Source organism: Mirounga angustirostris, unplaced genomic scaffold, assembly GCF_029215605.1.
Source record: "Mirounga angustirostris isolate CCGP_5_RB_7025 unplaced genomic scaffold, mMirAng1.0.hap1 SCAF_4, whole genome shotgun sequence".
Taxonomy (NCBI): domain Eukaryota; kingdom Metazoa; phylum Chordata; class Mammalia; order Carnivora; family Phocidae; genus Mirounga; species Mirounga angustirostris.
In genome coordinates this window covers 3,326,922-3,353,698 of record NW_026991712.1, presented here as the reverse complement: position 1 = coordinate 3,353,698, position 26,777 = coordinate 3,326,922, and the positions used below count along the sequence as shown (strand labels likewise).

At 51.2% G+C, this 26,777-nt stretch overlaps 1 protein-coding gene and 1 long non-coding RNA gene across 7 annotated transcripts in view; one reads left to right on the top strand and one right to left on the bottom strand.

Moving 5' to 3' along the window:
• Positions 1–1,928: 1,928 nt before the first annotated feature.
• The window catches only part of AGO2 (argonaute RISC catalytic component 2), a 111,819-nt gene continuing 86,970 nt past the window's right edge, over positions 1,929–26,777 (bottom strand). For 3 of the 6 annotated variants that reach the window (XM_064587830.1, XM_064587831.1, XM_064587829.1), the window contains 6 exons: positions 24,551–24,641; positions 21,119–21,313; positions 18,754–18,888; positions 15,111–15,212; positions 14,275–14,474; positions 1,929–13,998 (listed from right to left, as the gene is read on the bottom strand). In XM_064587830.1, coding sequence (XP_064443900.1) covers positions 13,890–13,998; positions 14,275–14,474; positions 15,111–15,212; positions 18,754–18,888; positions 21,119–21,313; positions 24,551–24,641 — 832 coding nt within the window. In that variant the 3' untranslated portion in view covers positions 1,929–13,889. Of the gene's footprint in view, positions 13,999–14,274; positions 14,475–14,529; positions 14,694–15,110; positions 15,213–18,753; positions 18,889–21,118; positions 21,429–24,550; positions 24,642–26,777 lie in introns of all 6 variants that reach the window. The other 3 variants (XR_010410490.1, XR_010410488.1, XR_010410489.1) reach the window with 3 other exon arrangements.
• LOC135364055 (uncharacterized) lies at positions 15,212–21,969 on the top strand. Its single transcript, XR_010410492.1, has 2 exons — positions 15,212–15,418; positions 20,513–21,969. It is a non-coding gene; the product is annotated as an uncharacterized LOC135364055 (long non-coding RNA).

The window sequence follows — 26,777 nt, the reverse complement described above, 5'->3', positions numbered from 1 at the left end:
ATGGCCCCTAGTATCTATGCCCCCAGTAACATGTTGCTGTTTAAGAAATCCCCAGGAAAAATAACCAGCTGAAACATTCTTACCACATCCTAAGCACTTCAGATCCGGTTATTTAGGGAGCCCCCCCTCCTCGGATTCTCCTTGAGCCACACACCCGTCTTGTTACACTAGCGTCCTCATTATCTCTAGAGCCTCACTTCTATATTTGTATCAGGTTACCAAAACAGTTGATGAAGATTAATCTTTCCTAGTCAGAAATGTTAAAAATAGCTGATATTAAAGTGGCTACTGGGGGCCACACCTCTTCTACTATTGTGTACCTGTTCATTTAATCCTCCCATAACTTGTAAAGTGTCCGTGTTTTACAAAGAAGGGGATGGAAGCTCGGGCTAAGGAACTAGTCCAGGACACACCTAGGAGGTGGTGGAATTGGGATTCAAATCGCAGACCGCATTCTTCACTGGACCATGCAGCTTAAAAAAAAAAAAAAACCCACTTTCTCCCCACTCTGTGTGGGGTACATTCTTAACTTGGCCATTAAGAACCTTCATACTGATCTTACTCTACTTTGTATCCTATGGTTTTCCTAGGGAAACCTTCCATTCCTCCTGGTATGAGCTCCTCATCCTCTGTGGAGCATAAACACCCTCTAGTCAAGCGGCTTTCTCTTCTGAAGTTTTTTCCTAATTCATGTAACACCGTCATACAGGTTTTTTTTTTTAATTTATTTTAGAGAGAGCGCACAAGCAGGGGGAGGGGCAGAGGGAGAGAGAAACCCAAGCAGACTCCACGCTAAGCGAGGAGCCCGTCTCAGGGCTCAGTCTCACCACCCTGAGAGCACGACCTGAGCTGAACTCAAGAGTCGGATGCCCAACCGACCGAGCCACCCAGGCACCCAACCATCATACAGTTTCATTTAATTAAACAGCAAGAATGTCACAAGGTGAGCCTGTATGTATTAAGTAAAGAGATTAGAGATCTCTCATCATTTTCTTCTCTTCCAGCTTCAGCTAGCGTGTCCCAGGGCCAATGGCACAGAGGTGCTGTCTGGTTTTAGATACTAAGTAAGCAAGAAGTACAGGGTCCTGGATGTCTAAGCGAGGGGTGGGGTGGGGAGAACTTCATCTTGATTTTGTTAGAAAAAACAAAACAAGACTAGAACAAAATATACCAGAAGTTTTAAGAATAATTACCTATCAGTGTTGTGGGTTATAAATAATTTAAAATTTCATCTTCATGTTCATCTGAATTGTCAACATTCTCTATAATTAATACATGTTCTTAAAAATAAAAAAATAGCTTTCAGCAAGAACAAAGTCTTGGCCTGCTTTAGCGACAATGTCCATTTGGCATCCTAGGATTTTCAGCCATTTTTTGGCTCCCTTACGTCCACCCCTTCTTTCCCAACAAGCTCATACTCTTACAGTGCAGACAGTGGAGGTCATGGACAGCCCAGAGTGGGGCCACCAGGGTTGCAGAGTGGTAGCAGTACGTGTAACCCCAGCCCGGGCAGAGGGAGTCACGACCCACCAGGATGCGAACCCTGGATGTGGTCAGCTCGGACTCCTCCCACACAACACAGACCTCAGGGCAGGGCTCGCACTGCTCTTGACTGGGGCTTCGTTGAACAGCTTTTTACTTCCTCCTTTCTCGTGGCTGCTAGAGTAGAAACACCCCACTCCTCCTAGATACCAGTTTTATTTTTCCGATTCATTCCTGTGGTTTTCATCCCCAAACCCGAATTCTCAGGGAATAGTGCCCACCTCTTCCGAATACACTGTTCAAGGAATAGGTCCAATACTTGCAGACTAGGCCTCTAGACATCCGTCATGGAAGGCAGGCTCCCCCCTCGGAAACCTGGAATCTTAACTTGTGCAGAAGGAAGTGCCCAAATCTGTCAGTAATTGAAGATCTTTGGGAGAGGCAGCTGTAAATATGAGGAATTTTATTTTATTTTTTGCTGACATACTATGAGGCAAAACAAAATTGACACCATACAAAATAACTTTATAAAATATCATTCACATCATATTTTATCAGATTTACAGCATTCTGTGCATGTTAAGGGTTATGTAAGGAGGTGAAAAAACACTATGCCAAACTTTTAGTATTAGTTTATATACACACAGTAAGAAACAAAACAAGTTAACTGTTAGGTTTTCCATGAATTTATTGCAAAAATAGTGCAAACTACGTAACCTAGTAAGCTGTAAAACAAACTCGAAAGGACCCAGCTAAGCTTAAACACGACAATAGATGCTCAGTGTCTCAGCCTTTAGCTCTCTTCACCGGTTTATCTTTTGTCAATCCAGACCACTCCCCATCTGCTGGGTGAGGGTGAGTGCTGGGGATGGAGAAACGCGAAGACTGGCTCTTCGGAGACCAGAGCCGTCCGGCTGCCTGAGGCCAGGGATTCCTTTAGGATCATGCTACTTACTCAATGGCAATTCTGTGAGGTCTGTGTTGAAAACATTCAGATGCCATCATGTCTAAGTCCGACCTTAGGAGGAAGTTCTCCAAACCTCTTGATGACATGGAGAAAAGAATTAAGAAAGCAGCATGAACAGAAAGGACTGGGAACATTATTGTCTGCTTGCATACACGGTACCCTTTTTCTCGGGTATATTTGGGTAAAGTAGTATTCTACTGGTGGGCAACCTTTGAACCAGATACTGGAGTTGAAAAGACAAAAACAAAGGATACTGTGTCCCGACAAGAGTAACTTTAAAATTTCTTTCAACAGTCTATTGGGGTCCAAAAAGCATAGATCTAAAAACAAAATAATAAGAGCAAAACAATGCTACATATAAAAGCTAAAGAAACAAAATGCAGCATATTCAGGTTCTTTTTCTTGAGGTACCTATATAAATTTAATCACCTGCCCCAAAGTACTCTTGTTAGGTCAAAGAACAAAATGCTGACTGGTGAGCCGATTGCGGGGCACTCATCACTACTGAGAAAGTGCAACGATGCTGATCTCTATATGCAGCATACTAACTGGGGAGCGACTCTACAAAACAGCTGAAGTACTGACCTGATGGACGCTTAACAATGAGAACACTTAACTAGAATCATCCCATTTTGTTTCGAGATCCTGCAGCAAAAAGCCTCCCAAATCAACTTTCAAAAGTTTTGCCACTAAGGAATGTTGGTCCTCTTGTAAAATTCAGAGATCTCTTTAAAATAGTAAAACTATATACTACAGGAAAGAGCCCTACTTTTTATTTCTTATTGGTATAAAATCAAATTCTTAAGACTCCAAAATATTGTGTTACCTCCAAAGAATTAAGTTAAAAAAGATCACCATAGTAGGAAAAGTCTAGAATTGTAAACTGCCAAATATAAAAGCATGGAAAATCATCGATCTCCTACCTTAGTTTCTCACCTGCCAGAAAGCTTGCCTAACTCATGGCGACCCCGGGCCTGCTGCTGAGTGCAGGCGTGCCGCCCCCTCCAGCCGGCCCCCCGCACCCCGCTTCCCCCGGCTGCCCGCGGGCGCAGCACCTGCACCAGGATGGACAACAGTCCACTGGCTGCACGGGAAACACAATATGCCAGGGGAGCAGGGGGCGCGGATGGCCACACAAGCCACAGGAGGAGCGCGCATGAGCTGTTCGTGGCTGCCTCTTCATTGGCACAGAAAATGAAGAGAGAGCTGTCGGTATGTGCATAGAAGAGCTTGGAATTTGTTTGTAAAATGTTAATTTGCTCTTGGACATTTTTTTCTTTTCTTTTCACAAGAGGGCAGTTGGGATTTCAATAGACGTGACTAGTTGGCTGGGGGTAATCTATCAAATTCCATGGCCAATTGGGCTTTTCTCCCCACCTGCAATAGAAAACACTCCATTTCATATGGATTTTTTTCAATGCATTAGGATTCAACACAAAAGGCACAAAATAAATAAAAATTTATTAAATAAACGGAAATTATGGTTTCAAGCTTTGTGTGGAGTTATATCTTGCTGTTTGGTTACTTTTTCCAATTTAATTTGACAGACTTAGTAAATAGCACCCAACTGTTTAACTGAGGTAGATCCACATTGTAAAGAAAGCTGGGTCCCCTCCATTTTATGTCTAAATTTAAGATGCTTTTACAAAAACAAAAATCCATATAACCCTATGCAGAAGCGATGGCAGGTGGCAGTACCTGAAGAAAGCTTGGAACGTGAGCAGGTTAGCAAGTAAGACTGATGCCCAAATCATACTCTCCATCAGCCATAAATAAATCTCAGACTGGAGGGAAAAAAGCCAAACCTTTAAAAGTAACCCTGAAAAAGTCTCTAGACTTTCAGAATAGGTCTTCTTGACTGACTGCCACCGAAATGCACAATGGTCCATTTTCATCAAGCAATGGCAACAGCCCAGACAGACCAGAAAGAGCGAGCGAGCGAGAGCGAGAGATCTGGATCACTGAAAGTTTCCCTTTGTAACTCTGGAGAAAAGACTGGTTGGATTATGATATAGCATCTTGATCTGAACAGTTTAAACTCACTGCCTAATATTTTTGCATACTCTGAAACTTACAATTTAACATCTGATTAAGGCTTGAGTTACAGTGGCATTACCACCTAGCATCATGCAAGCATTGGACATCCTCAACACACAGGGAATGGCATGAAACGAGAGACAAGGACGTGAAGCCTCAGAAGTGTATTTAGCAGGTACTATAATTTTATAACGAGTTTTACAATTCATGTAGCAAATGAGAAATCATACAGAGAGGCCAATGTATATAAATACTAGTTTATACAGGAACTTTGAATTTACAAAACAGCACTGCACGGGTTCTCTACCACAAGCACAAGACGCCGTTGCAAGAGACCGGCCGCACAGCTACGAACGGGTTGCAGACGGTACGCACAGGACCGCCCGACGGGCGCCCCTGTAGCTGCTCAGCTTCTTAGAAAACAGTAAACTCCCAATGGTCACGATACAGTTCGATTCAAAATATCTTCTAAAATGTTTTATTGTGGGGGAAATTAAGAAGGGGCAAGCAAGATCCACCCATGGAACTTCTGAATTCATTTTTGGTTCTTTTTCAATTATTTTATAAAAATAAAATAAAACTAGAAAAGTTGATAAAACTCAGGGTTAAAAGCCCTCCATACGTATTCGGTAAGTAAGCCGCAGTGTACCAGAGGTAAGACAAATCTGCATGTAGACACTACATTCTTTTCTTGTATTTAACGAGTTCGCCACCCTGCTGCACGGAAACTTACAATTATGCTCTTAAAACTTTTTAAAAAGTAAAAACTCACTTGCCTCTACGGTTATAAAATATGAATTCATACCTTCAACAACTACATTAAAATCCACTATCAAACTCAGGACTCAAATTCCAATTTAGTGCTAAAACTACATACCTTCAGGAGTTCGGTCACATGTATATTTGGCTTTGAAGAGGAACCCAAAATTAGTAACATATCCTCCCCTCTGCAGCGGGCGCCTCTGCCGAGGGAAAGACCTTTGCCTTTCAAAATGGACAGCTCAGTAGAAGGAAGGGCCAAGAGGAGCCGCCAAGAATGAGTTTCTATGCATTTTAAAAATAAATAACATTGGATTATTTCCCCCACTTAAAAGCAATAAAATCATCCCTTGACAGGGTAAGGTGGTTTTTGTTTTTGTTTTTAATTAGACCATCAGCCAAGGAACTGCTCAGTACCTGGCTTGGAAAAGTTAAGAGATAAAAAATGCATTTTAGGCATGTCAAAACTGGGAGTCCTCTATGCACAGCTCACCCAAGTCAGCAGCTTCCCCGCACACCACGGAACAGAGCGACACGAACAGAAAGCATCCCCGAATAAGGACAATAGGACTGAATAGCACCTTATGTCTGAGGACTTCACACGCAATTCACAGAGACACGATTCCAATTCCTCTTCTAGAAACCTAGTTCCAGGACACTAAATATTTAGCTTGGTGAATGACTCCGAGGACAAAGCCACCAGGTTCTGCCGATGGCCACGGTCAATGCCTGACTAAGAGATGGATCTTATGCGGATTTCCTGGAATCCCAGTGGACGTGGACTTGGGAAGGAAGTCCTGCGACTACGAGAACCTCACGTTTTCCGACACGAGGCAGTGTGCGCGGGCATCACAGTTTACTGAGTCAGGAGCTGAGGAGCAGACACAGCTTCAAAGGCAGAAGGTCAACGACTGACTTGTGGAATGGTACAGGCTTACTTCCCAATAAAAACACAGCCCCAACATGATTCCAAAAGGACACTGAGGACCAGACTTTAAAGGCACAGAGGCTGAGACTGGGTCTTCCAGAACACGCTCAGTCTGGTACTGATGGAGACCAGAGGAAGGCCTGGTGCCGCCTGCTCCCAGGGTCTGAGGGACCTGCCCTCTACCCCCGCCCCGAGATCATTCCCACAGTCTCTCTAGAGTTCCAAGGAGCCTCGGCTCCCCAACGCGAGCACCTAGTTCTGCCAAGTGGTGCCAAGGAGCCAAGCAGTCAGCCTGCATCGCACCCCTGACCCGACTGTGTGGGGGTGTTCTTGGGATCAACTCATGGTTTTAAGGACCTTGATTCAGAAGGTACTTACTGGAGGGCAGCCTCAACATCTAGGTTCCTGGAGACACTTGCGGGGGGAAGAGTTAATATTTGGTGTTTTAGCTTTAACTCTGAACTACTTAAATCCAAGGAGGTTGTAAATAGAAGATAATTCGGCCTCCTCCCACCCCCCAAAAAGGGAATGGGAGTGAGGTGAGGATTCGACTCTTCAGTCATACCACCAAGGGCATTTAAAGATGCTAACACATCTAAATGTTTCACATCGACCAATAAGAGAAAAGTGTTAACAAAAGCACCAGTAATCTTCAGTTCCCTCTTCTCAGATAATTTCTCATGAATGCAAAGATGGTGGGAGAGGCCCACCCCGGGATTCTGGAGACATGTATGCAAAAAGCTGAGGGGTAGGTCTGAGTTCAACAGTTCACATTACGGAATCAAGGAGAGGGCCACTGTGCAGTGTCCCCCGAAACACCCTGAATGGGATTCTGGTTGAAAATGAGGCCAACGCAGAGCACCCAAGCAGTTCCAGAAGCAGGTCAGCAGATGTGGCTACCCGCCCAAAACATCCATGCATCTTGGGGTGGGCTGTATCTACAAAACAGTGTAATCGCAGAAGTACAAAACATTCTTAGAAAGACTGCAAAGGACACTTAGCTCTTTCAGAATTAAAGCACGCCACGAGGCATGAAAAGCATCAAAACCCAAAACAACAGTGCTAAAGGCAAAACCTTCCCGGTAACGTCATACTTGGAACCTCTCTGGGCCGACGTCAGTGTCTGATGAACGTCCAGCGAGGGAGCAGAGCAACCTCCACGCACCCAGATGTCTGGGACTGCACAACCACCTGCCTGCCCCTCAAGAATTTAAGCGCAAACCAATGGAGGTGTTTTGGAGCAAGTTCGAACCCTCCAAAGACGAGAGAACGTAGAGAACCTAAAGACGAGACGTGAAGGAGGGGGCAGAGGGGACACTGACAGACCCACACACAGTGTGTGGGCAAAGGACATCCGGACAGCAAAGTGGCTGATCACAAGGAGGGGTACCCCGAGCCCGAGCAATCTCTGTCGGGGCAGACTGCCTGTCAGTTAGCATCAGAGGACCCAGGGTGCCGGCAGCGGGAGCTCCTACTTCAGTGCTGGCTGTGGACCCCGCGTTCCTTTCCAACAAAGGGCCCTGGACTCGAACAGAACATTTTGCTTTTAAACCGCAGGTCATGTTTAAGTAGGAAATGATGGTAACTCAAGGTTCCGAAGTCAAAGATCAACTATAGCTGCGTGTTTTTTTGAACCATACAGCCACTTTAGATGCATTATTTAGAGAGTTGGTGTTCCAGCACCTTCGTGATTTTACAGGGTGTATAGAAAGGGAGAAGAGTGCAGAGGGAGCCATTTCCAACCCATTCATGAGTAAAACAGAGAAGAAAGTGCTTTCTTACAGCAAACAGGAAAGTGAAAAGCCAGGACAGCAGGCCGTTTCAGGGCTCCCCCACCCCTGGCCCTGCGTGGAGATGCCCCCGCCAGCCTGTGAGGACGGCGCGGGAAGCTTTTCCATTTTCTGCCCGCTGGCTGCCTAGAACCCTACATTATTGAGCTGGGCAGCCCTGAGGAGTCCCCGGTCCGCCTCTGATACCCCCGAGGGCGAGAAGGGGACTGCCCACGGGTCACAGTATGGCACACACATTTTCAAGCCAGAACTGAAGAGAGAGAGATGTTCGCCATTCAGTTTATTCAGGCAACATTTTGGCTATTTTCAGTGTGGATAGCTACGCTTAAGAACAAGCATGAACCTATTGAGAATTCAGAGGTAGCCTTTATCTGCATTTCTTTCTTTTTAAACTAAAAGGTATTTAGAAACCACCTTCTGTAGTGATTTGGCTAAGCCAATACATTCACTTTAGACAATAAAATGGCAAAACGTAACCAACAAAGCATTAGGGAGGGCACCGCGATGGCATCAAACACACACTCATGACCGGTTCGGGTCTAAAAGCTCCTGTGTGTGTCCGATTCTGGGTAGCCTGACCACGAACAATGACACACTGTGGGCTGGAGCATGTCCTTCTAATCTAGCAGTATCGCAAGGCATAAAGGAACAGCACTGGATTTCAGGTCTCTCCGGCATCTATCTATGTATGGGATAAGCCGCAAATGACACTTTTGACACCACAGTGATCTCACGTCTTCAGAACGGTGGCTGACCAGAGAGAGAAGCGAGGGGGGCCCCTCGCTAGCTGTCTGTTCACACTGGCCACGCAGGGGCTTCCTATCCAGACCGTCAGATGCTGGATGGGACCGGAAGAAAACGCATCAAGGAGCCATGGGAAAACAAAAAGGAATTAAACAGACCCAAAAGTGTTCAAAGGATTTATAATGAATCCTCTTAAAATCAAATCTTCAGACCTCAAGGGGAGAGCGGACTCTCCTTTCAACAGACTGCAAACTTCCTTTCTGTGAAACAAGAACACGAGGCTCGTTTGTCCTTCATGAATGGTCAACAGACGCGGTTATGGAGGCAGAGCAGAGCCCACGCGGCTCTAACACATAATACTGGAAACGTGGCCGTCCCTACAACAGAGCGACGTGTTGTGTTCATATCATTTTTGCTAACCTAAATCTATTTACAATCGTTTCAAACAAGTACAGCAGATGCAAAGTTGGACATAATAAAAAGGAAGTTGTCAAAAAATCAGTGCAATTATTTTGAGTTGAAAATTTTCCTTACAAAAGAGTCAGCATGTGTGTGTCAGAGAGTTAACACGTGCACCGTGTCTACACTGAACACACGTCACTGCAGCCGAGCCTGCAGGCAGGGCGGCTAGAGAGATTCTTCTCGGTTACTTTGGGGAAGGGTTTAAAATATAAATAAAATATTTGCATTCTGAAAGTGAGGCGCACAAACACTGAGGAAGTTTCTGTTTATTGTACATTCCTTTCTCATGAGCGTGAGAGATGAGTCAGAGAGAGGTCACAGGGAGATTTCTATGGCTTGTCTGGGCCACTGGGATTGTCCACTGTCTGGATTATGTCAACTTCTAAAGCTCCTCCTAATGGAACTGCCTTAAGTGTGGAAAATGCCCATGAAAAATCCTTTTAACTGTCCACCAGATCAAAGTCCCGTTGAAGGAGTACATCCAGATCCTGACGGCTCCACGAAACAAGCCAAGTGCTTCCATGACGACGAGCAACCGAGAGAAGCCGTCCCAGCCCCCCAGGGCCCCCAGAGACAGTCTGGGTCCCAACTACTGCAGGACGCTTGGCTGGTCTACCCTTAACATATTGTATCAAATATATAATTTGACTGAAAAACTGCCTTGTAAAAATAAAATTTAAATCACCCTGCAGATCAATGTAAAATTACATTGCTGCATATATAAGAAAAACAATTCATTCAGAAAAATTACATTTGTGGCTTTCAAAAATAAATCATCCGGCAAACTTGCAGGTAAACATTCGGCAATTTATAAAAGTTGGGGAAAATAATTGCTATCATATCCATCAGGTACCACATGCACTGGGATATCCACATCGGCCAAATCGAACCAGAGCAGAAAGAAAAAAATAAATAGCAACATTTGCATTTAACAACAATAAAAATAACATATAATATAACATCAGTAAAAGCAACCCCCCCTCCCCCCCCCCCCCCCGGCTGTAGGAACTGAACTCCAACTGTCTTTTCCAACGAGCACTCCGTGACCAGGGGTAAACATCAGTAATAGCAGTGACCGCGGCCAACCTCCCAGAACACGGACATCACTCCGCTCCTGCCGCGTCCCTCTCGGGCCAGCCTGCTCAGTGGCCAGGGGTCGCCTGTGTCTCTAGAGAGCAAACATTCATCCAAGGGAGTGTGAGAACACTACCGAAAAGCAACGTCACCTTAAAAAGTAAAAGCAGACCCTACGATGTTGTATCAAAAGTGTGTATGGGAAGACTTCTCAAAACCAAAACCAAAACCAAACAATCCCTCTCTAAAAGCACACGTGTGCCCAGTTTTACAAAAATGCATCAGAACTAGGGAAGTCTGAGCTTGGAGAACACAGGCAGGATGGAATCTCGGCATCACCAAAGGGCACTTCCACGACGCGGCGGCCGTCCTCGGCTCCCCTGGGCTTCCTTCATTGCTCTGTCACTGGGGTGATGGGAGGGCGGACAGAATGGACAGTGGTGAAGGGGTGGGAACGGTCATTCTTCTTAAAGTGAACATTTTAAAATCTACTAGGAAGAGTACCAGTAAAAGAATCTGATCGGGAGACCTCTTTTAAAGAGACGAGATAAATCCCAGTTTTTCTTTTAAATGAGTCCAGATTTCTACATCATAATTTTCACATTCAGTTTGCTTAAAGCAAGGCACACCTTACTTAACAGTGGGGTAGGGCAAAGCCAGCGCGCAGACGCCTCTCAAATCTGCAAGGGCCCCAGGCCTTGGGCGACCAAGCGCAGGCGGAGGACGGAGCTACCCCGGGAGCCTGAGCCCTCTTGGGGCCACGGAGGCCGAGGCAGCCCTTGGGGTGGGAGCAAGCGCAGTTAGAGACGGGCAAGGGCCCCTTCTGGCTTCCACGGGAACTGGGCTCAGACTTAGTCTACTGCACTTTGAGGTTTTACGCTATCTCAAAATTTATCCTAATAATGGGGGCACCGGTAGAAATTTGGGAAAACAATTATTTACCTGAGAAATTGTAACTACAGCCATTTGAATTCTGAATCATCAGATGCGTACAAAGGTGTGCAGCTAAGCTAGCTGGAGACGTTTGGTCTATTAATGCTTTTAGTATTAAAAGTTTTATAAAACAAGCACAGGGCTACGAAAAGAACCCTTCTCAAAGTACTCTGGCCCATTAAAATTAAAACCTTTCCTTCAAAATGATAAAAAAAAATTTCCGATCTAATTTTCTGCCAGCATGCGATCTCTCCTGGGTGTTGCCTTCACGAGCATCTGCCTGTGCTGCCAAACGGCCCCTCCCCGCTGGGCCCTCGTGCTCGGGGGAGAGGGCTCCTCAGAAAGCTCTGGATCAGGGGTCCTCAGACTTGAGGCAGCCCTGGAGCCCCAGCTGATGGTATCAAATACAGACGTCCAGCCCCGGCCCCGGAGACCCGGGGTCAGGAGTCTGCATTTTTACCAAGCACCACCACCAGCCCAACCACCCGGACCCTGTTGCGGGAGTAAAAACACACCTTTGAGACACATGGTTCTAGATGATCCTAAAGATGGCTGAAAACTAACCTAATTTTAGATTTCAAAAGTGTATTAGTGAAAAGACTCCCCCCTTAGCTGGAATGCTCCTGGTAATTTAAGCCAAGAGTGTATTGGTGTCCTTCTGAAAGAGGAGAAAGTGCCACTTGCCAATAAAACAACAGGGAATTGCAACATTTCTTAGAGCAGAGGCTTCTGTTCGTTTAAAAAGACCGAAAAAAAGAAAAAGAAAAAGAAAAAAAACCCAAACAAACCCAGAAACAAAAGATACAGCAAGAAGAGGCTAATGCCATTAATAAGACACCCACATGCACACACAGACACACACACGCACACATCACTCTGAGTATATATCTTCACAAATAATAGTCACCCCTTTGTCATCGCCACCCAAATCTCGGCCGAGTGTCCACCACCGCTCCGCCACGGTTCCCTGCCCCTCCCGCGCCCCAGAGCCGGCAGACAAGAAGACAGGGTGGGCGCTATCTCCAGCACGAGGCGCCCCGTCGGGACCCTCGCCCCACCGCAGTGCCAGAGGTAAATGTCAGGCTGGGCTTGGGGGGGGGGGGGGGCCGTCAGCAGGGAGAGGGAAACCGACAGAGCACAAAGCAGCACTAGGGGAAGGCGCGTCTCCTTCCCGGCATCTCTACACTGAACGTGGATTTGATTTTTTTTTTTTTTTAATTGTCTACAAGGACAAACAGCCCACTTAGCACAAACAGAGTTGTCCGCTGTTACCCCTTTTCAAGTTGTCCATGGTACCACGCTTAGTGCCACGGTTTCTAGATGGGCAAACCCACGTCTGGGGCCCCGAACGCAAATCCCTTCTGCCGGCCTCGCAGCCCGCCACCTCCGAGGGCCGGGGCTCGCCGCAGGGCCGCCAGCTCTCTGCGCGTTTCAGTGCATAGATCCTACGAAACTCGTCTAACAGAACCATACACAGAGAGAGGGACACTCTGACACATGGACTTGTTTCCCAGGAATGGAAGAATAAATACATTCCGTTTGTGCTTCATCGGCTGAGCAACACGCGGGGACAGGAGGTGGGGCGGCGGCGGCGCGGGGCCGCCGTGCCCGCGCCCAGTCCTCCTGAAGGTACAAGGCTACGCAGTCTACGCGGGGGAAGGCGGGTGGCGGTCACATTGACTCAAGTGCATACTCCTGTACGTCAGCACTGAGAACCACAGGAGGTGGTCCAGTCACCAGGCTCCCAAACACTCGTGATATGCTAAACAGATCACAATAAGCACCCCGTAGTCAATAAAATGAAAAACAGCATCTATCTATCACATTAATACTGCAAACCAGATATATATATTTTTTCTCTTACATTAAAGACATAACAGTGAAAAAGGATTGTACTGTATTTATCACCACAGACCCGTATTCTTTAGAAACTTTGGAAAATAAATGTCACAGTCCTATAGGACAAATCTTATGATTAGACTGTCAGCATACTGTCTTTTTTCTTTTTTTAAATAAATTTTTATTAAAATGGCACTTGTCTGCCAATCGCTCTGGACCTATAAATGTTGTAAACACACACGGCCCATCTTCTGCCCCCGCTCCTTATTTCGAGCTGAGTGAGAGGCGGGCAGTGGCGGTTCTAGACGCCGGTGGGCGCCTCGGCGGGCCACCTGCCCTCGGTCCCGAAGAGCTGGCGCCAGCCCTGTCAGGGGCACCCTAGTACCACTCTGACATAAACTTTAGTGACCACCTCAGAATGCTCAAGGCTTTAAAACCACAGCTGTGCTCTGTGTTGCTTTCACTCTCTGAGAACGTTCACAGCTAGTTTGAGCCCACCAATTCCATAGAGAATCATGTGTTAAAAACAAGTAAATTGAATGACCAAATAAATTAAAAATGTTTTAAAGCCCTGAGTTCATAGACTGGTTTTAGGAGATTTTTAGGAAACACGGGACTCTATTTTAATAAGCAGCTTATAGATTTTGGCAAACCATATTTCCTACGACAATGGGGTCTCATACAGGTCTGCAGTTCAAAATCCAAGTTTGAAATCTGGGACGGAAGGCATTCTGGAAAATGGAGAATCTACTAAAATCAATGACGTCTCATGTTCGATGCTGGCTGTCACGGAAGGGCTGGGCATCTGTTGGTCTGAGTGTAGCTGGTCTCATGTGAATCCAACTCGGTACACAATCGTAAACACTAAAACATGTCAAGCAAAGTACATGGTGCGCAGGGTGTCCTGATGAACCTGGACTGCCTTTGCCAGCGCTTGGTGGTCTCGTCCATTACTCTGCCCGGAGGTATGGCTTCCTTCAGCACTGCGGGGACGGGAGGACAGAGAGAGAGAGAGCGCAGCCTTTAATGCACCACGAGGCAGTGCACTGATAACAAGTTAAGACGAGGCACCAGCTATCTGGGGAGGTGGCCACGCAGCGACCAGGCGGCGGGGAAGAGGCGGGCACCTGGGCGTCTGTGTCACGCTCGGCTCCAGCCGACGGGGCCCCCCTGCTTCCCACTCTGAAAGCGCAGCTGCCAAAGCCGGTCTCAGAAGCGACCCCTGCTGTGCCCCCAGCCGGGAAAGGCATGCCACCCACCTGTCATGTTCTTTGTCCACCAGGTGGTACCTGGCCCGGAAAGCCACCAGGTGGGCGTAGTATGCTGGCGCCGGGATGGACACGGATCGCGTGCAGCGCACGTAGGTGTGACACAGCTGGTAGGTGAGAATCTGCAGCTCGTCGGAAGAGAAACGATTGTCATCCCAAAGCACGTGATAGTGGGAAGGCCTGCTTGTTCCCTAAAAGCAGATCAGAGGGTCAGAGGAGTGAACGTGCGAGAAGTCCAGAACTCACCTACACGAGGGCACTGCTGACAAGCCACGCTTCCGTCACCCTCTGCACGGAGGACTCAGTGGGAGAACGCTTAGGGGCAAAAACCTGTGGGCCCCTTCACCGGTGGGCAGAGGCCAGCAGTCTTGAGGTGACGATGGGGCACATGGTGACCTTCCCTGTACGTCCTGCAACGTGTGTGGCGGGAGACAAGGCCGAACCCCGCTATGTGGGCAAGAGCGGATTCTGAGCACGTCCGTCACCTGCCGCCCTTCCCGCGGCCTTGTCACCACTCCGACCTCAGCTCGTTCGCTAAGCTCCGGGTGCACGGGACACCCTGGACCCCACTGGTGCCCCTGGCCGCTGCACCCACTACTTGCGCCTGACCTCATCTCACCTAAAATGGGAACCCTGACCACAGCACGCCAGTGGGTCCTTCCTCCCCAGCACCCCACGCCCCCCACCCTTACCTGTCCCCTGGCTACCCGCCCAACTCCCCTACGCGCCCACCGGGGTGCTTGCAGGAGGCTCGTGCTCCGTGTCTGCGGGGCATGTGGCCCACGTCACGGGGACACCGAGACTGGGCAGCGGGGGCCTGTCCTTACCTGGATGCCGGCGTGACTACACAGGTAGAAGTCAAACTCGGTCGGGTGCGTGATTTTCGTGTCCACAGTTGTGCCTGCTGGAATGTTTCCACTTTTCCCAACCTTCGGCAATACAGGAACCCGTCAGATGTGTCCAGGGACCACAACGGAAAGCAAGCAAGCACGTCAGTCTCGCTCACACCACCTTCGGACGCTGGGCCTTCCTGACCACAGGTGGCCCTATCTCGGCATCTTTAAGTTGGCTAACTAACACATTGGCTCGGCGCAACGGCATTAAAAGAGAACCTAACCGATACTAACCCCTAGAGGTAAGTAAGTTCCTGTCCTATGAGGGCTGGGTTTTCTCCCCCCAGGTCTCGTAAAGGGAGAGAAGTGCAGCTGTCTTCCCTTCACTGAAGAATCTGCATGTAACGCTCGAAGGGCTCTTCATTCCCGTGGAGGTCACCGACATACAAATCTAAAACCGTGCACAATCGGCACCTGACGGGCCATCATCCACACACAAACACACCCCAATATTCAAGGCAGAAGAGCGAGAACACCCTGAAGGCGGTCAGGAGCATCTGCACTTGGTCGGTGGCTCAATCACCACCACCCAAGAGGGCATGCTGGTCCCCCCGAGACCGTCCGAGAAGCAGGGGGATGGACTGGGCTACACATGATATCAAACCACTTAACTCTAAGTTTACATTCTAGTATCACAAAGTCACTGAACACCCAGCTACTGCTACTGGGCCAGCAACGCCGCCAAAGCTCTAGGACCCAACCCATGATCAGTAAGTCACTGACCTTTCAGTTCTGCAATTTTCAAATACACACACGCGCACGCGAATCCCCAGTGTAACTCCTGTGCACCTTCAGATATGTATTTTACTTCTTGCCAACTTTTTTCACACCTTCCTATTTTTAAAAGTAAAATATTTGAAAATAGTGCCCCCCCCTTTGCTTCCCTTCCACGTAGCAGTCTCAGATTTAGCCTCTGTCATTCCTACATGTACTTTTATTTTTCCCTACACATTTAAGTCTCCATCAGCACTATACTGTGTTACTTCACAGGTTTTCCAACTGTGCATGGGTATCATATATATTCTGCTACTTGCTGTTTTTGTTCAATATTTACGATTTGGAGATGTATTCATGGGATACACAGTCTATCCTATTTACCGCTGGGCAGTGTGCCAGCATAGGAATACACCACGACCCTTCCTCCTGTTAGTAGACAAAGTTTTTGCTATCAGAAACAACGCTGCAATAAATATTCTTATACTTGTCTCCTTATACACACGCAGGGCTAGAATTACCAAACTGCATCCAAGTTGGCTTATCAGTCTGCACTCCCATCGAAAGCACAGGAGAGTCTTCATATAATGCACTTACTCTGTGCCAAGGATGATGCAAAGTGCTTAGTGTGTTAGCTCAGCTCACCTTCCCAGCATCCTTAGGAAGGTGCGACAGGGAGGCTGACATCCGTGGTGATGCAGCCCAGATGCTGAGGGATGGGCTATAGCCAGGCTGTCCGGCTCCAGACCCAAGCTCCTGACCATGGCCCAGCACCCACATCCTTGCCGACACTTTGCTATTATCAGGATAACTTCATGAGTCCCCCCAACATTTCCCATTCTCTGAAAAATTTTGTATAAGATTATTCTTTGATGGTTTGGTAAAACTTGCCTATAAAAAATCTGCATAAACTTCACAAAATAAGATAAGTACTTTCTCCTTTTTTCCTATTCTCTGCCACACTTTAAGGGGTCATCCATTCTTGAAGGTTTGGTAAAGCTTGCCTGTAAGACTCTCTGGGCCTGATGCCTTTTGGAAATGAGGATTAGATTATCCTCCAGAGCTGATTTCAGTAATTTATGTGATTCCACAAACAACTCTTTGTATCTATTTCTTCTTACTCTTCTAATGTATCTATCAGCATAAAGCTGTTACTATCCCATGATGATTTCAGTAACACATCCCCCTTCTGGGTCATAGTCCTCTTTTTGCTCTTAATATTGTTACAAATATCCTTTTTTCCTTGTTGAGTCTTGCTAGGTTTACCCATCTTCAAAGAAGCAGGTTTTGTTTGTGTTCATCTGCTCTGTCTTCTTCATATTCTCCTTCATTATCTCCCATTCTGAGAGGGGCTGGGGGTAGGAACAAGCCAACTTGGAGCCCCCGTGACTCATGGCAGGGGCAGGATACAGGCGGAGGAGGGAGGGAGCCCACACACACCGGCTCCTCAGCCTTCCCTCCGCACCCGGGACTGGCAGCTCTTCTGTCCTTCCTGTACCTTCAGCCTCACTGGGTGGTTCTTCTTATTTTCCGACAGATGTATCGAAGTCTAGCCTCTTCTCTCCAAGAACTGCTTCAGCTGCACTGCATAAAGTCTGACATGAAATTCTCTTTTTATTCAGTTCTGATGACCTTGTAATTTTTATTCCCTTTGCATGTTTAATGTGTGTGCTACTTAGAAGTGAATTTAAAATTAGAGTCTTTCTTAAATGTCTTTCTAGTTCTACTGCTGATTTAAAATTTAGTTGTATGATTAAAAAAAAAATGTGGGTTGCCCAATACTGAGGTTTGGAAATCTCCTGAGATCTCCTCGTGACCGGGTACAAGGCAACTTTCATAAGCCTTCCACGTGAACTCGACGGTCAACGGCTGCACGCTAACCGTGAGACCTGGCCTGGTCATTTCACCCTGCCAGTCTCTAGCTTTTACCCATCTGTGGCTGCCCCAGCATCTGACACTGGGCGGTTAAACTCGCCCTCTCTGACGGTGGGTTTGTCGGATTCTCCTGGGAATTCTGTATTTTGCTACACCGTATTTTTTTCCCTTTATACATATTTTTAGGTCACTGCGTTAGGTACGTCCAAGCTCGCAGTTGTTCTATCTTCTTGGTGGCTCATCCCTGTGACTGTGACAAAGTGTCCCCGTCTCTCACTAGCGATCTGTACTTTGTCTTTCGCTTAGACAATGAGCATTTCTCCCTTGTTGTGCCTTCTCTGGCCAGATGCGAAGCAGCTGCAGGGCGGCTGGCTCTCACTGCAGTGTTTCCTTCCCTCGGGGGATGTCCCTTTTCTCAGGCATCTACCTGATGCTGTGTGGTTTAGGACAATAGTCCATGTGTAGGATTATTTTTATTTCTCCTGGTGGAAACATGGAAAATACTTGTGACAGGAAGATCCCTACCTTTCTTCAACTGTCAGATCTCTCAGCTGTTGTATCTAGAAACCCTGCCTCTCCCTCATGCTCATTATTCTTATTCTGGAACGGCCGGGAGGTGCACCCGAGAACGGGCTCCCCCGGAGCCGCCTTCAGCACTCCAACCTCCCCCAAGGGTCCCCAGTTTGTGGTACCCCACCTACTCTGCCCATTGCCACGGCTGCCAAGCCTGTTTCAGAGCCAGCTCTCTGGTAATTTCTTTACTGGACAAATGATGTCTCCTGCCCGCTCCTGTCCCAGGCCCGTGGGATTTACGGGTCCAAACGTCTCACCAGACCGAGGAGAGCCCCTCTCCGGCGCCGAAGGCTGGGTCTCTGTGAAGCCCCTCTGCAGCGTGGCTCTGGGCGAGGGCTGAGCAGAGACCCGTGTCCCTCACGGCCCCACAGCCCAGGGCCAACCTCGGGCCGCTCCTTCAGCCCCAGAGCCTCACCCTCTCGTTCTTGTCGGTGCAGAAGAGCCGCGTGTGGTGCCTTTTCTGTACCACTATGAAGGTGATCCCCGGCTGGTAGTCCTTTTCTAACTTGATGCACGCCTCGCGGATGGCCAGCAACTCGTGGTGGAGAACCTGAGGGAAAGGAAAGCCGTTTAAGGATGATTCTCTTTTTACAGCCTCTCTCTACCTTAGAATAAATCCCTAATGACACGCGCTATCTGCCCAATACGTGCAGTTCCGGGGTTCGGGCTCCCCTGGCTCGGGATTAGCGGCGCGACTTTGCCTTTCTGCTTTCGGTTTTTTTTTTTCATTTATATAATTGAGCAGATGAGACCCAGGTTTCATAGCTAAATGGTTTAAACTAGATAATGCATAAAACTGCTCAGCACGGTTTCTGGAATGTTCTAAGTGCCCCATAAATGGCACCCACCATGGGCAGGAGTAATGGGGCACAAAGGGAGACATACACAGGAACAAATCAACAACTCGTTCTCTCTGCGGGAGAGTAGGAACGCACACTGGCTCAGGAGTTAGACCTGAGTTCAAACCCTAGCCCTACCGCCGAGTAGCTGTGTGGCTCCAGGAAAGCCACCGATCCTCTCCGATGCCCAGTTGTTCTCACTTTTAAAATGGGACCATCCTACCTTGCAGGCTTGCTGCGGAGACTGAAGTAAGTACAAAGCGCTTGCATGTAAGTACCCGGGAGACAGGGTACAAAGACTGTAAGACACTGTTCTCACCATCTGGGTCAGAGATAAACAGGCAAACAACCTGTCACGCTGTGATGAGGCCCTTACAGGGACACACACCTCAGATTTTTAAACACTGCCCGAATTAAGATCGTGTTATGATGTTTCCAATGTGTCTTGGGTTCTGCACTGAGAACCCAAGCTGTGGGGATTCCGTAAGGCGTGGGCTTTGTTCACAGAGTGATAAACACAGAAGGCACTGACCCCTCTCCAGCAGGAATGGCTGTGGTGGGGGTGGGGGGCTGGGGGCACAGAAGAGGGGAACAGTCTCAGCCAAGGGAACCCAAGAGGTTTGGCACAAGAGGTGCCTTCAGGGTCGGCTGGCACACACCAGACTTTAGACCTGAGAGGGGGACAACGCAGGAGCTCCCAGCCCTGCTTCTGCAGAAGGTCTATGAGGCCTGGCCAGAGTGTCAGTTCCGTCCTTCCTGCCGACCGAGGGCCTGAGGGGGACGAGCTGCGGCTCCCCTCTGGAGCAGGAAGGTCCAGGCGATCCTGCTTATGCCCAGTCGGGCGGCCTGCAGCCTCTGAAACACACGAGCGCAGCCCTCGGGACGCCTTCCCGTCTGGGCGGGTCTCCCACAGGATGGGACACAGGCCCCCATCCCTTCTGCCTTCCCTAACATCCCCCGGCGAGGCATGTGCCGGGACGGGGTACGGGGTGGGTGGAGATGTAATTAGCTTGGACCGATGTGGAGGAGACACAGGCTGGGCATCTATCTCCCGAGCTCTGGGTGAGGACGGACTCGCTGCCGACCACAGGTCACGGTGACAGGGACGTAAGGCAGGTGCTTGGAAGCAGAGCACGGCAACAAGCTCCCCGCTCCCTTGCCCCTTCACTCCCCCGTGTCTGATGGCACCCCTACCTTCTGGACAGCCCGTCACCCAGGATCACATCCGGATGGTGGCCAGTCCTGTGAGCCCTCCTTCCAAAGGGACCCCCGCCCAGCTGTCCTCCCAGCCCCTGCCAGAGTTGTCACTATGCCTCTGTGGCCTCCACCCTGCAGCCTGCCTTTCCTGCCACACACGGAGGTGACCCCCAGCACAACGGTGTCCCCACCTACAGACTCCCCACCGCCAAGCCTCTGGAAGGGCACGCGGCCCCAGCCTGCACGGCTGAGCTGACCTGGACTCGACCTCCCCGCGGCTCCTTGTTCCTCCCGTCCTGCCTCGTCCCCCTCCCGTCCTGCCCCGTCCCCCTCCCGCCCTGCCCCGTCCCCCCCCCGTCCTGCCCCGTCCCCCTCCTGCCCTGCCCTGTGCCCCTCCCGTCCTGCCTCGTCTCCCCCGTCCTGCCTCGTCTCCCCCGCCCTGCCTCGTCCCCCTCCCGCCCTGCCCTGTGCCCCTCCCGTCCTGCCTCGTCTCCCCCGCCCTGCCTCGTCCCCCTCCCGCCCTGCCCTGTGCCCCTCCCATCCTGCCTCGTCTCCCCCGTCCTGCCTCGTCCCCCTCCCGTCCTGCCTCGTCCCGCCTCCCATGCGTGGCCGCATGAGCCGCGGGGCGGAATGGACGCCACGTCACTGTGTCCATCAGGGAGCCCGGGAGGACACTGTGCAGGACGGACGGGTGACTCTCGGGCATTCTGAGACCCCAGGCAGAGAAAACTGCGAGGCGCCCACCTGCTGAAACTGGCCCTCGGAGACGCCGTCGCGGTAGAAGATGATGCGCGTGGGCTTGAAGCGCGTGGACTTGTAGAACTGGATGAGGAGCTCGCGGACCATGGTGGCCAGGTCCTGGATGATCTCCTGCCGGTGCTGCTGAACCCGCACGGTGGCGCAGTAGCGGTTGGGGTGCGCGTCCATGCTGCCCACGACCTGCCGGGCGAGGAGGAGCGCTGCTCTGGCTGCGCCCGGAGCGCGGCGGGGACACGTCGCCACCCCAGCCCACGGCGCGGGAAGGGGCAGTGGCCTGTCGGAGGCGATCTGCTGCCTGGGGGGGTTTTGGGACGTGGGCAGTAACGTTTATAAACAGGACAAAGAGTAGCAGCTGCTGAGAGTGTCTAACAAAACGTGGGCAATTGGGCGCCTGGGGGGCTCAGTCGGTGGAGCGTCTGCCTTCGGCTCGGGTCATGATCCCGGGGTCCTGGGATCGAGCCCCACATCGGGCTCCCTGCTCGGCGGGAGGCCTGCTTCTCCCTCTCCCACTCCCCCTGCTTGTGTTCCCTCTCTCGCTGGGTCTCTCTCTGTCAAATAAATAAATAAAATCTTTAAAAAAAAAAAAAAGTGGGCAATTGGGTGCCTGGGGGGCTCAGTCGTTACGTGTCTGCCTTCGGCTCAGGTCATGATCCCAGAATCCTGGGATCGAGCCCCGCATCGGGCTCCCTGCTTGGCGGGAAGCCTGCTTCTCCCTCTCCCACTCCCCCTGCTTGTGTTCCCTCTCTTGCTGTCTGTCTCTCTGTCAAATATATAAATAAAAAATCTTTAAAAAAAAAAAAAGAAAGAAAGAAAAATTTTGAGTTCTGGGGCACCTGGGTGGCTCAGTTGGTTCAATATCTGCCTTCAGCTCAGGTCATGATCCCAGGGTCCTGGGATCGAGTCCCACATCAGGCTCCCTCCTCGGGGGGAAGCCTGTTTCTCCCTCTCCCACTGCCCCCGCTTGTGTTCCTCTCTGTCAAATAAATAAATAAATAAATAAATCTTAAAAAAAAAAAAAAAGAAAATAATTTGGGGGCGCCTGGGTGGCTCAGTCATTACGCGTCTGCCTTCAGCTCAGGTCATGATCCCGGGGTCCTGGGATTGGGCCCCACATCGGGCTCCCTGCTCCGCGGGAAGCCTGCTTCTCCCTCTCCCACTCCCCCTGCTTGTGTTCCCTCTCTCGCTGGGTCTCTCTCTGTCAAATAAATAAATAAAATCTTTAAAAAAAAAAAAGTGGGCAATTGGGTGCCTGGGGGGCTCAGTCGTTACGTGTCTGCCTTCGGCTCAGGTCATGATCCCAGAATCCTGGGATCGAGCCCCGCATCGGGCTCCCTGCTTGGCAGGAAGCCTGCTTCTCCCTCTCCCACTCCCCCTGCTTGTGTTCCCTCTCTTGCTGTCTGTCTCTCTGTCAAATATATAAATAAAAAATCTTTAAAAAAAAAAAAAAAAGAAAGAAAAATTTTGAGTCCTGGGGCACCTGGGTGGCTCAGTTGGTTCAATGTCTGCCTTCGGCTCAGGTCATGATCCCAGGGTCCTGGGATCGAGCCCCACATCAGGCTCCCTGCTCCGCGGGAAGCCTGCTTCTCCCTCTCCCACTCCCCCTGCTTGTGTTCCCTCTCTCGCAAATAAATAAATAAAATCTTTAAAAAAAAAAAAAGTGGGCAATTATTCTGATCCTTTACTCTGCCCGGGCCCCGAGGTGGCTGAGTTCAAGGAGCCCCCAGAAAGCAACGCGAACAATCCCCAGCTTTTTCAAAGCACCTTGCTCACCCAGAGAAGCTGTCTGCCGATCAGTGCACATCCCTGACCCCCTGAAATGGCAGACCGGCCCAGAGGCTGGCCCACAGGTAGGTGCCTGAAGGGGCCATGCCGAAGGTGCCCAGAGTACAAGGGACACAACTATGCCCCGTGCTCTGCTCATCAACGAGGAAGGGCTGAGAAATACCGAACAAGGTAAAAACCGCACTCCAGGTCGGAAGTGGAGGTAATCTGGATTGCTGAGCCGGGAGGCGGATTCACGTTACAGAATGCTAACCTGACAGAGGAACACAGCCCCTGAACGACACCAGACACACCCTGTGTGCCGGGGGCCTGCAGCGGACCCGGGGGAAGCCTGTACCTCCTGGGGACCCCAGCCTCCCTGGCTGGGGATCGGACGCACCTCAGGATCCCGTGCGGCTCAGAGGGAAGCCCCGGGCGGCCAGAGGGTGGCTGGCACTGCTCACCTGTGACTGCTCCAGACAGGGCTGCTGTGAGGGAGGGAATGAGCACAGAGCCCCACCTGCAGGGGCCTGGCGGGCACGGTGGCCCCTAACACCCTGCACAGCGCACGCCCCAGCCCTAAGCCTCGCAGTCGTTAGCTCCGTTTTCTACTGTTTGTCTTGAGCAACGGAGCTTGGTCTTTCTGGACTTCATGTGTTAACTGAGGAAACTAACAGTGACCCCACGCGATTATGGCTCTGTAGTTACGCAGCCAGCCTGGAGCCTGGCATGTAGCAGGTGCTCAGAAAATGCCAGTATTCTCTAATGAGCCTGGAGAGTGTGACAAGCGTCCCTAGGTGGTGTCAGGCACGGGACAGAATGCATAGCAGCCCTGGGGTTGCTGGGGACACAAACCTTGAGCCTCACGCCTCCTTCCCTCCACTTGGCTGCCCGGATGCAGAACCCTGGGGTGTCCAGTCAAACAGCCCCGAGGGAGCACCCTTGGCCCTGCATTCCACATTTCAAGTCCACACTCTTCTGAGTACATGCTCGTCTGGTCCTCTTGAACCAAAGGCCGTTAGCTGCCCCTCCCGGGCACCATCAGCTCGGGGCACAGAGTGGGGGCCCAGCTCAGCCTCCGAGGGCAGGAGACAGCCAGCGAGCGTGAGTGGGGCACAGGTGTGCAGGGCCTGGGAAGCAAAGCCCCCGGAGGCCCAGACAGAACTCACGGGTAGAACGAGGGCAAGGCCTCCATTGAACCCTGGCCTGTGTACGTAACTACTTTATATTCAGTGTTTTGTAACAAAAGATAGGAAACGTTTAGGAGTGCAGCATAAAGAAGGTGGGTACACGAATCCTGCGCAGTATCTGCCCCAGTGGGCAGAGAGCCCCCAGGCCCCCCAGGACAGGAGCCACCCCACAGCTGGCTTCCCCTGCAGCCAGAGCCGGTCCGCTTGGGCTGGGCCTCCGGGGAGCACGACCTCATCGCTTCTCAGATACAGTTAGCCACGTGCAGAGTCCCCTCCAAATACCTATTTTTCAGGAGACTCTGTTTCACCAACTGCTCCGTAAACCACAAAGGTTGTTAGGAAGACGCTCTGGCCCCACGCTGCCATGGCACCGCGCACCCTCCCACCGGCAGCCTGGCGAGGGCGTGGGTCCCACGAATGGTAGGACGTCACCCACTGCGGCCCAGCGGTGGGCTCGGATACTCACGGCAGCGATGGAAGGCTTCTTCCCATCCCCAGCGGGCGGGTGAGTGACGTCGGCCCCCAGAAAGATGACGGGCTGCTGGAACACGGGCGGCCTGCAGAGGGAAGCCGGACCATCTGAGGCCTCTGGCCCTGAAGAGCATCACTTGTGTGGCAAAGTCACTGCGGTTGTGTTTGTAAAGAAACCTCGTATCTTTGAATGGTCCCTACAGAGAGCCTGGCTGATAAAGCCACACCAGGTCTGAGATCTGCTTCCAAATAACCCGGTGCAGGGATCAGGGGCAGGAGGAGCAGGGGCTACCAAGACTGGTCAGGTGCAGACGGCGTTGAGGCTGGGCCAGGGAGGATCCTACTTTGTGTACGCCCGAAAGTTTCCACGGTCATCACACCTACTGAAACTCTCTATGTATACAGGTTATGTGTTTATAAGACAGTGATTATATATGCAAGACTCAATGCACGTAGGAGTCCCATACTTGGTTCCGGCCTCGGACCTGCAGTCACACACCCCGGCGTCTCCCCCACGGCACGGCGGCAGCTTGCGGCTGGGCTCTCCCCGCCCCCCCGCAGGGTGTTGAGCAGCACCCCTGCTCTCTGCCCACGACGTGCCTGGGCACTCCCCCAGGTGAGAAGCACAACACGGGCTTCTTCTCCTCATCTCTTAAATGGGGCTGTGTTCCAGAACTTTCCTGAAGAGGACGTGTGCACGGAGGGTGGGAGCATGGGGTCACTTGCTAGCTTTGCGTTCTGGAGCTTACCCTCTCTACAGCTTACTTTTCTCTTCTGGAAAATGGAGACAAAACGCACAGTTACACGAGCACGTGCAAGTGCAAGCCAAGTGCTTTCAGAGGGCCTGGCCCGCCACACTCCCGAGGAGCTGCTGCCGTTCGGGCCCCTTCCTGCTCAGTGGTGAGTGGTGCCGTGAGCTTACCAGCCCAGCCAGGAGCTGAACTCACTGGGGAATGCTCCCAGGGGGCCTCCCGCTGGACGGAGCCCCTCCACCCGGAGCCCAGAGGTAGGGGGAAGGGCTTCGAGTGTGTACGCCACATATCAGTGTCCACAAAACGTGGACCAGCTTCCCCCTTCAAGCCCCAATGTGCTTCCAACTACACCTGGGGGTCCCGGGACACGGAAGCAGGGCTCACCGGCACTCCCTGCATGGGGGAAGATGCTGCCCATGGCCATGCTGATGGCCCTGCCTCTGGGCCCTGGCGTGGACGTGGCCCTTCTCTGTAAGCCTCCAGGGCCCAGCCCCGGCCGTGTTCTCCCCAGCACCGCGCAGCCCACTCGACACTGCGCCCCGCCTCCCGACTCTCACGCCTGGAGCATCTGCACCCACCGTTGTGACTCACACCTTCAACCAGGAAAACCACACCTGCCTGCAGACTCCTCTCCCTGACACGCTCCCCCCCCATGCTCCCTCAGGTCCCTGGCTCCGCCCTGTGACTAAGCTCCTAATTAGGTGAACCCATTCACCATCTCCTGAGCAGCCTTGGACCCCTCCCACCAGGCTTCCTGCTGCCATGGCAACAAGACTCCCTTCACAAGGTCCCCCACCCCTGCATGGCAGAGACTCAGACCTCCTCACTAGGCCTGTCCACACCATGTGACACAAGACGCAGTGCCCTTGGGGTCCAGGACCCGCCTGGCTCTCCTCCCCTCCCTTCTGGGGCTCCACTGCTGGCTCCCCATCTCCACGACCTTTCACCCCTGAACTCTCCAGGGCAGCAGGCTTGGCATCCATCCTTTCTACACCCTGCCCTGGGGGATGTGGAATCGCAGGAGCCTTGTGGCTTTCAATACCACCTCCCTGCTGGGGACTCCTAAACACACAACCCTGATACCAGATCCCTGTTTCTGCTCACCCACCCGTGACGCCCCTCCAGCCGGACCCTGCAGGCCCCACCTCTAGAGCGGGCCCTGCAGCCCCATCTTCCAAACACCATCTCTGGGCACCCACCCCACCCCCACCGCCAGCATCCCTCCCGAGACAACGCAGGTGCCTCCTGGTCCCATTCCACTCGGAGCTGGAGCGGCCTTCTAGAACAGGAACCTCCAGGGGCTGTGTCCTGCCCGGAGGGAGCCCCAAGCCCCTCCAGCCCTCCGTCCTTTGCTAGAACAATCCCCAGCCGTCCCCGCAGGCTCCCACCCAGGGCCCTTGCCCAAACCGTGCCCTGGGGCTGGAACACCCTTCTCCCAGGCATCCCCACACACCTGCGACCTTGGCCCCT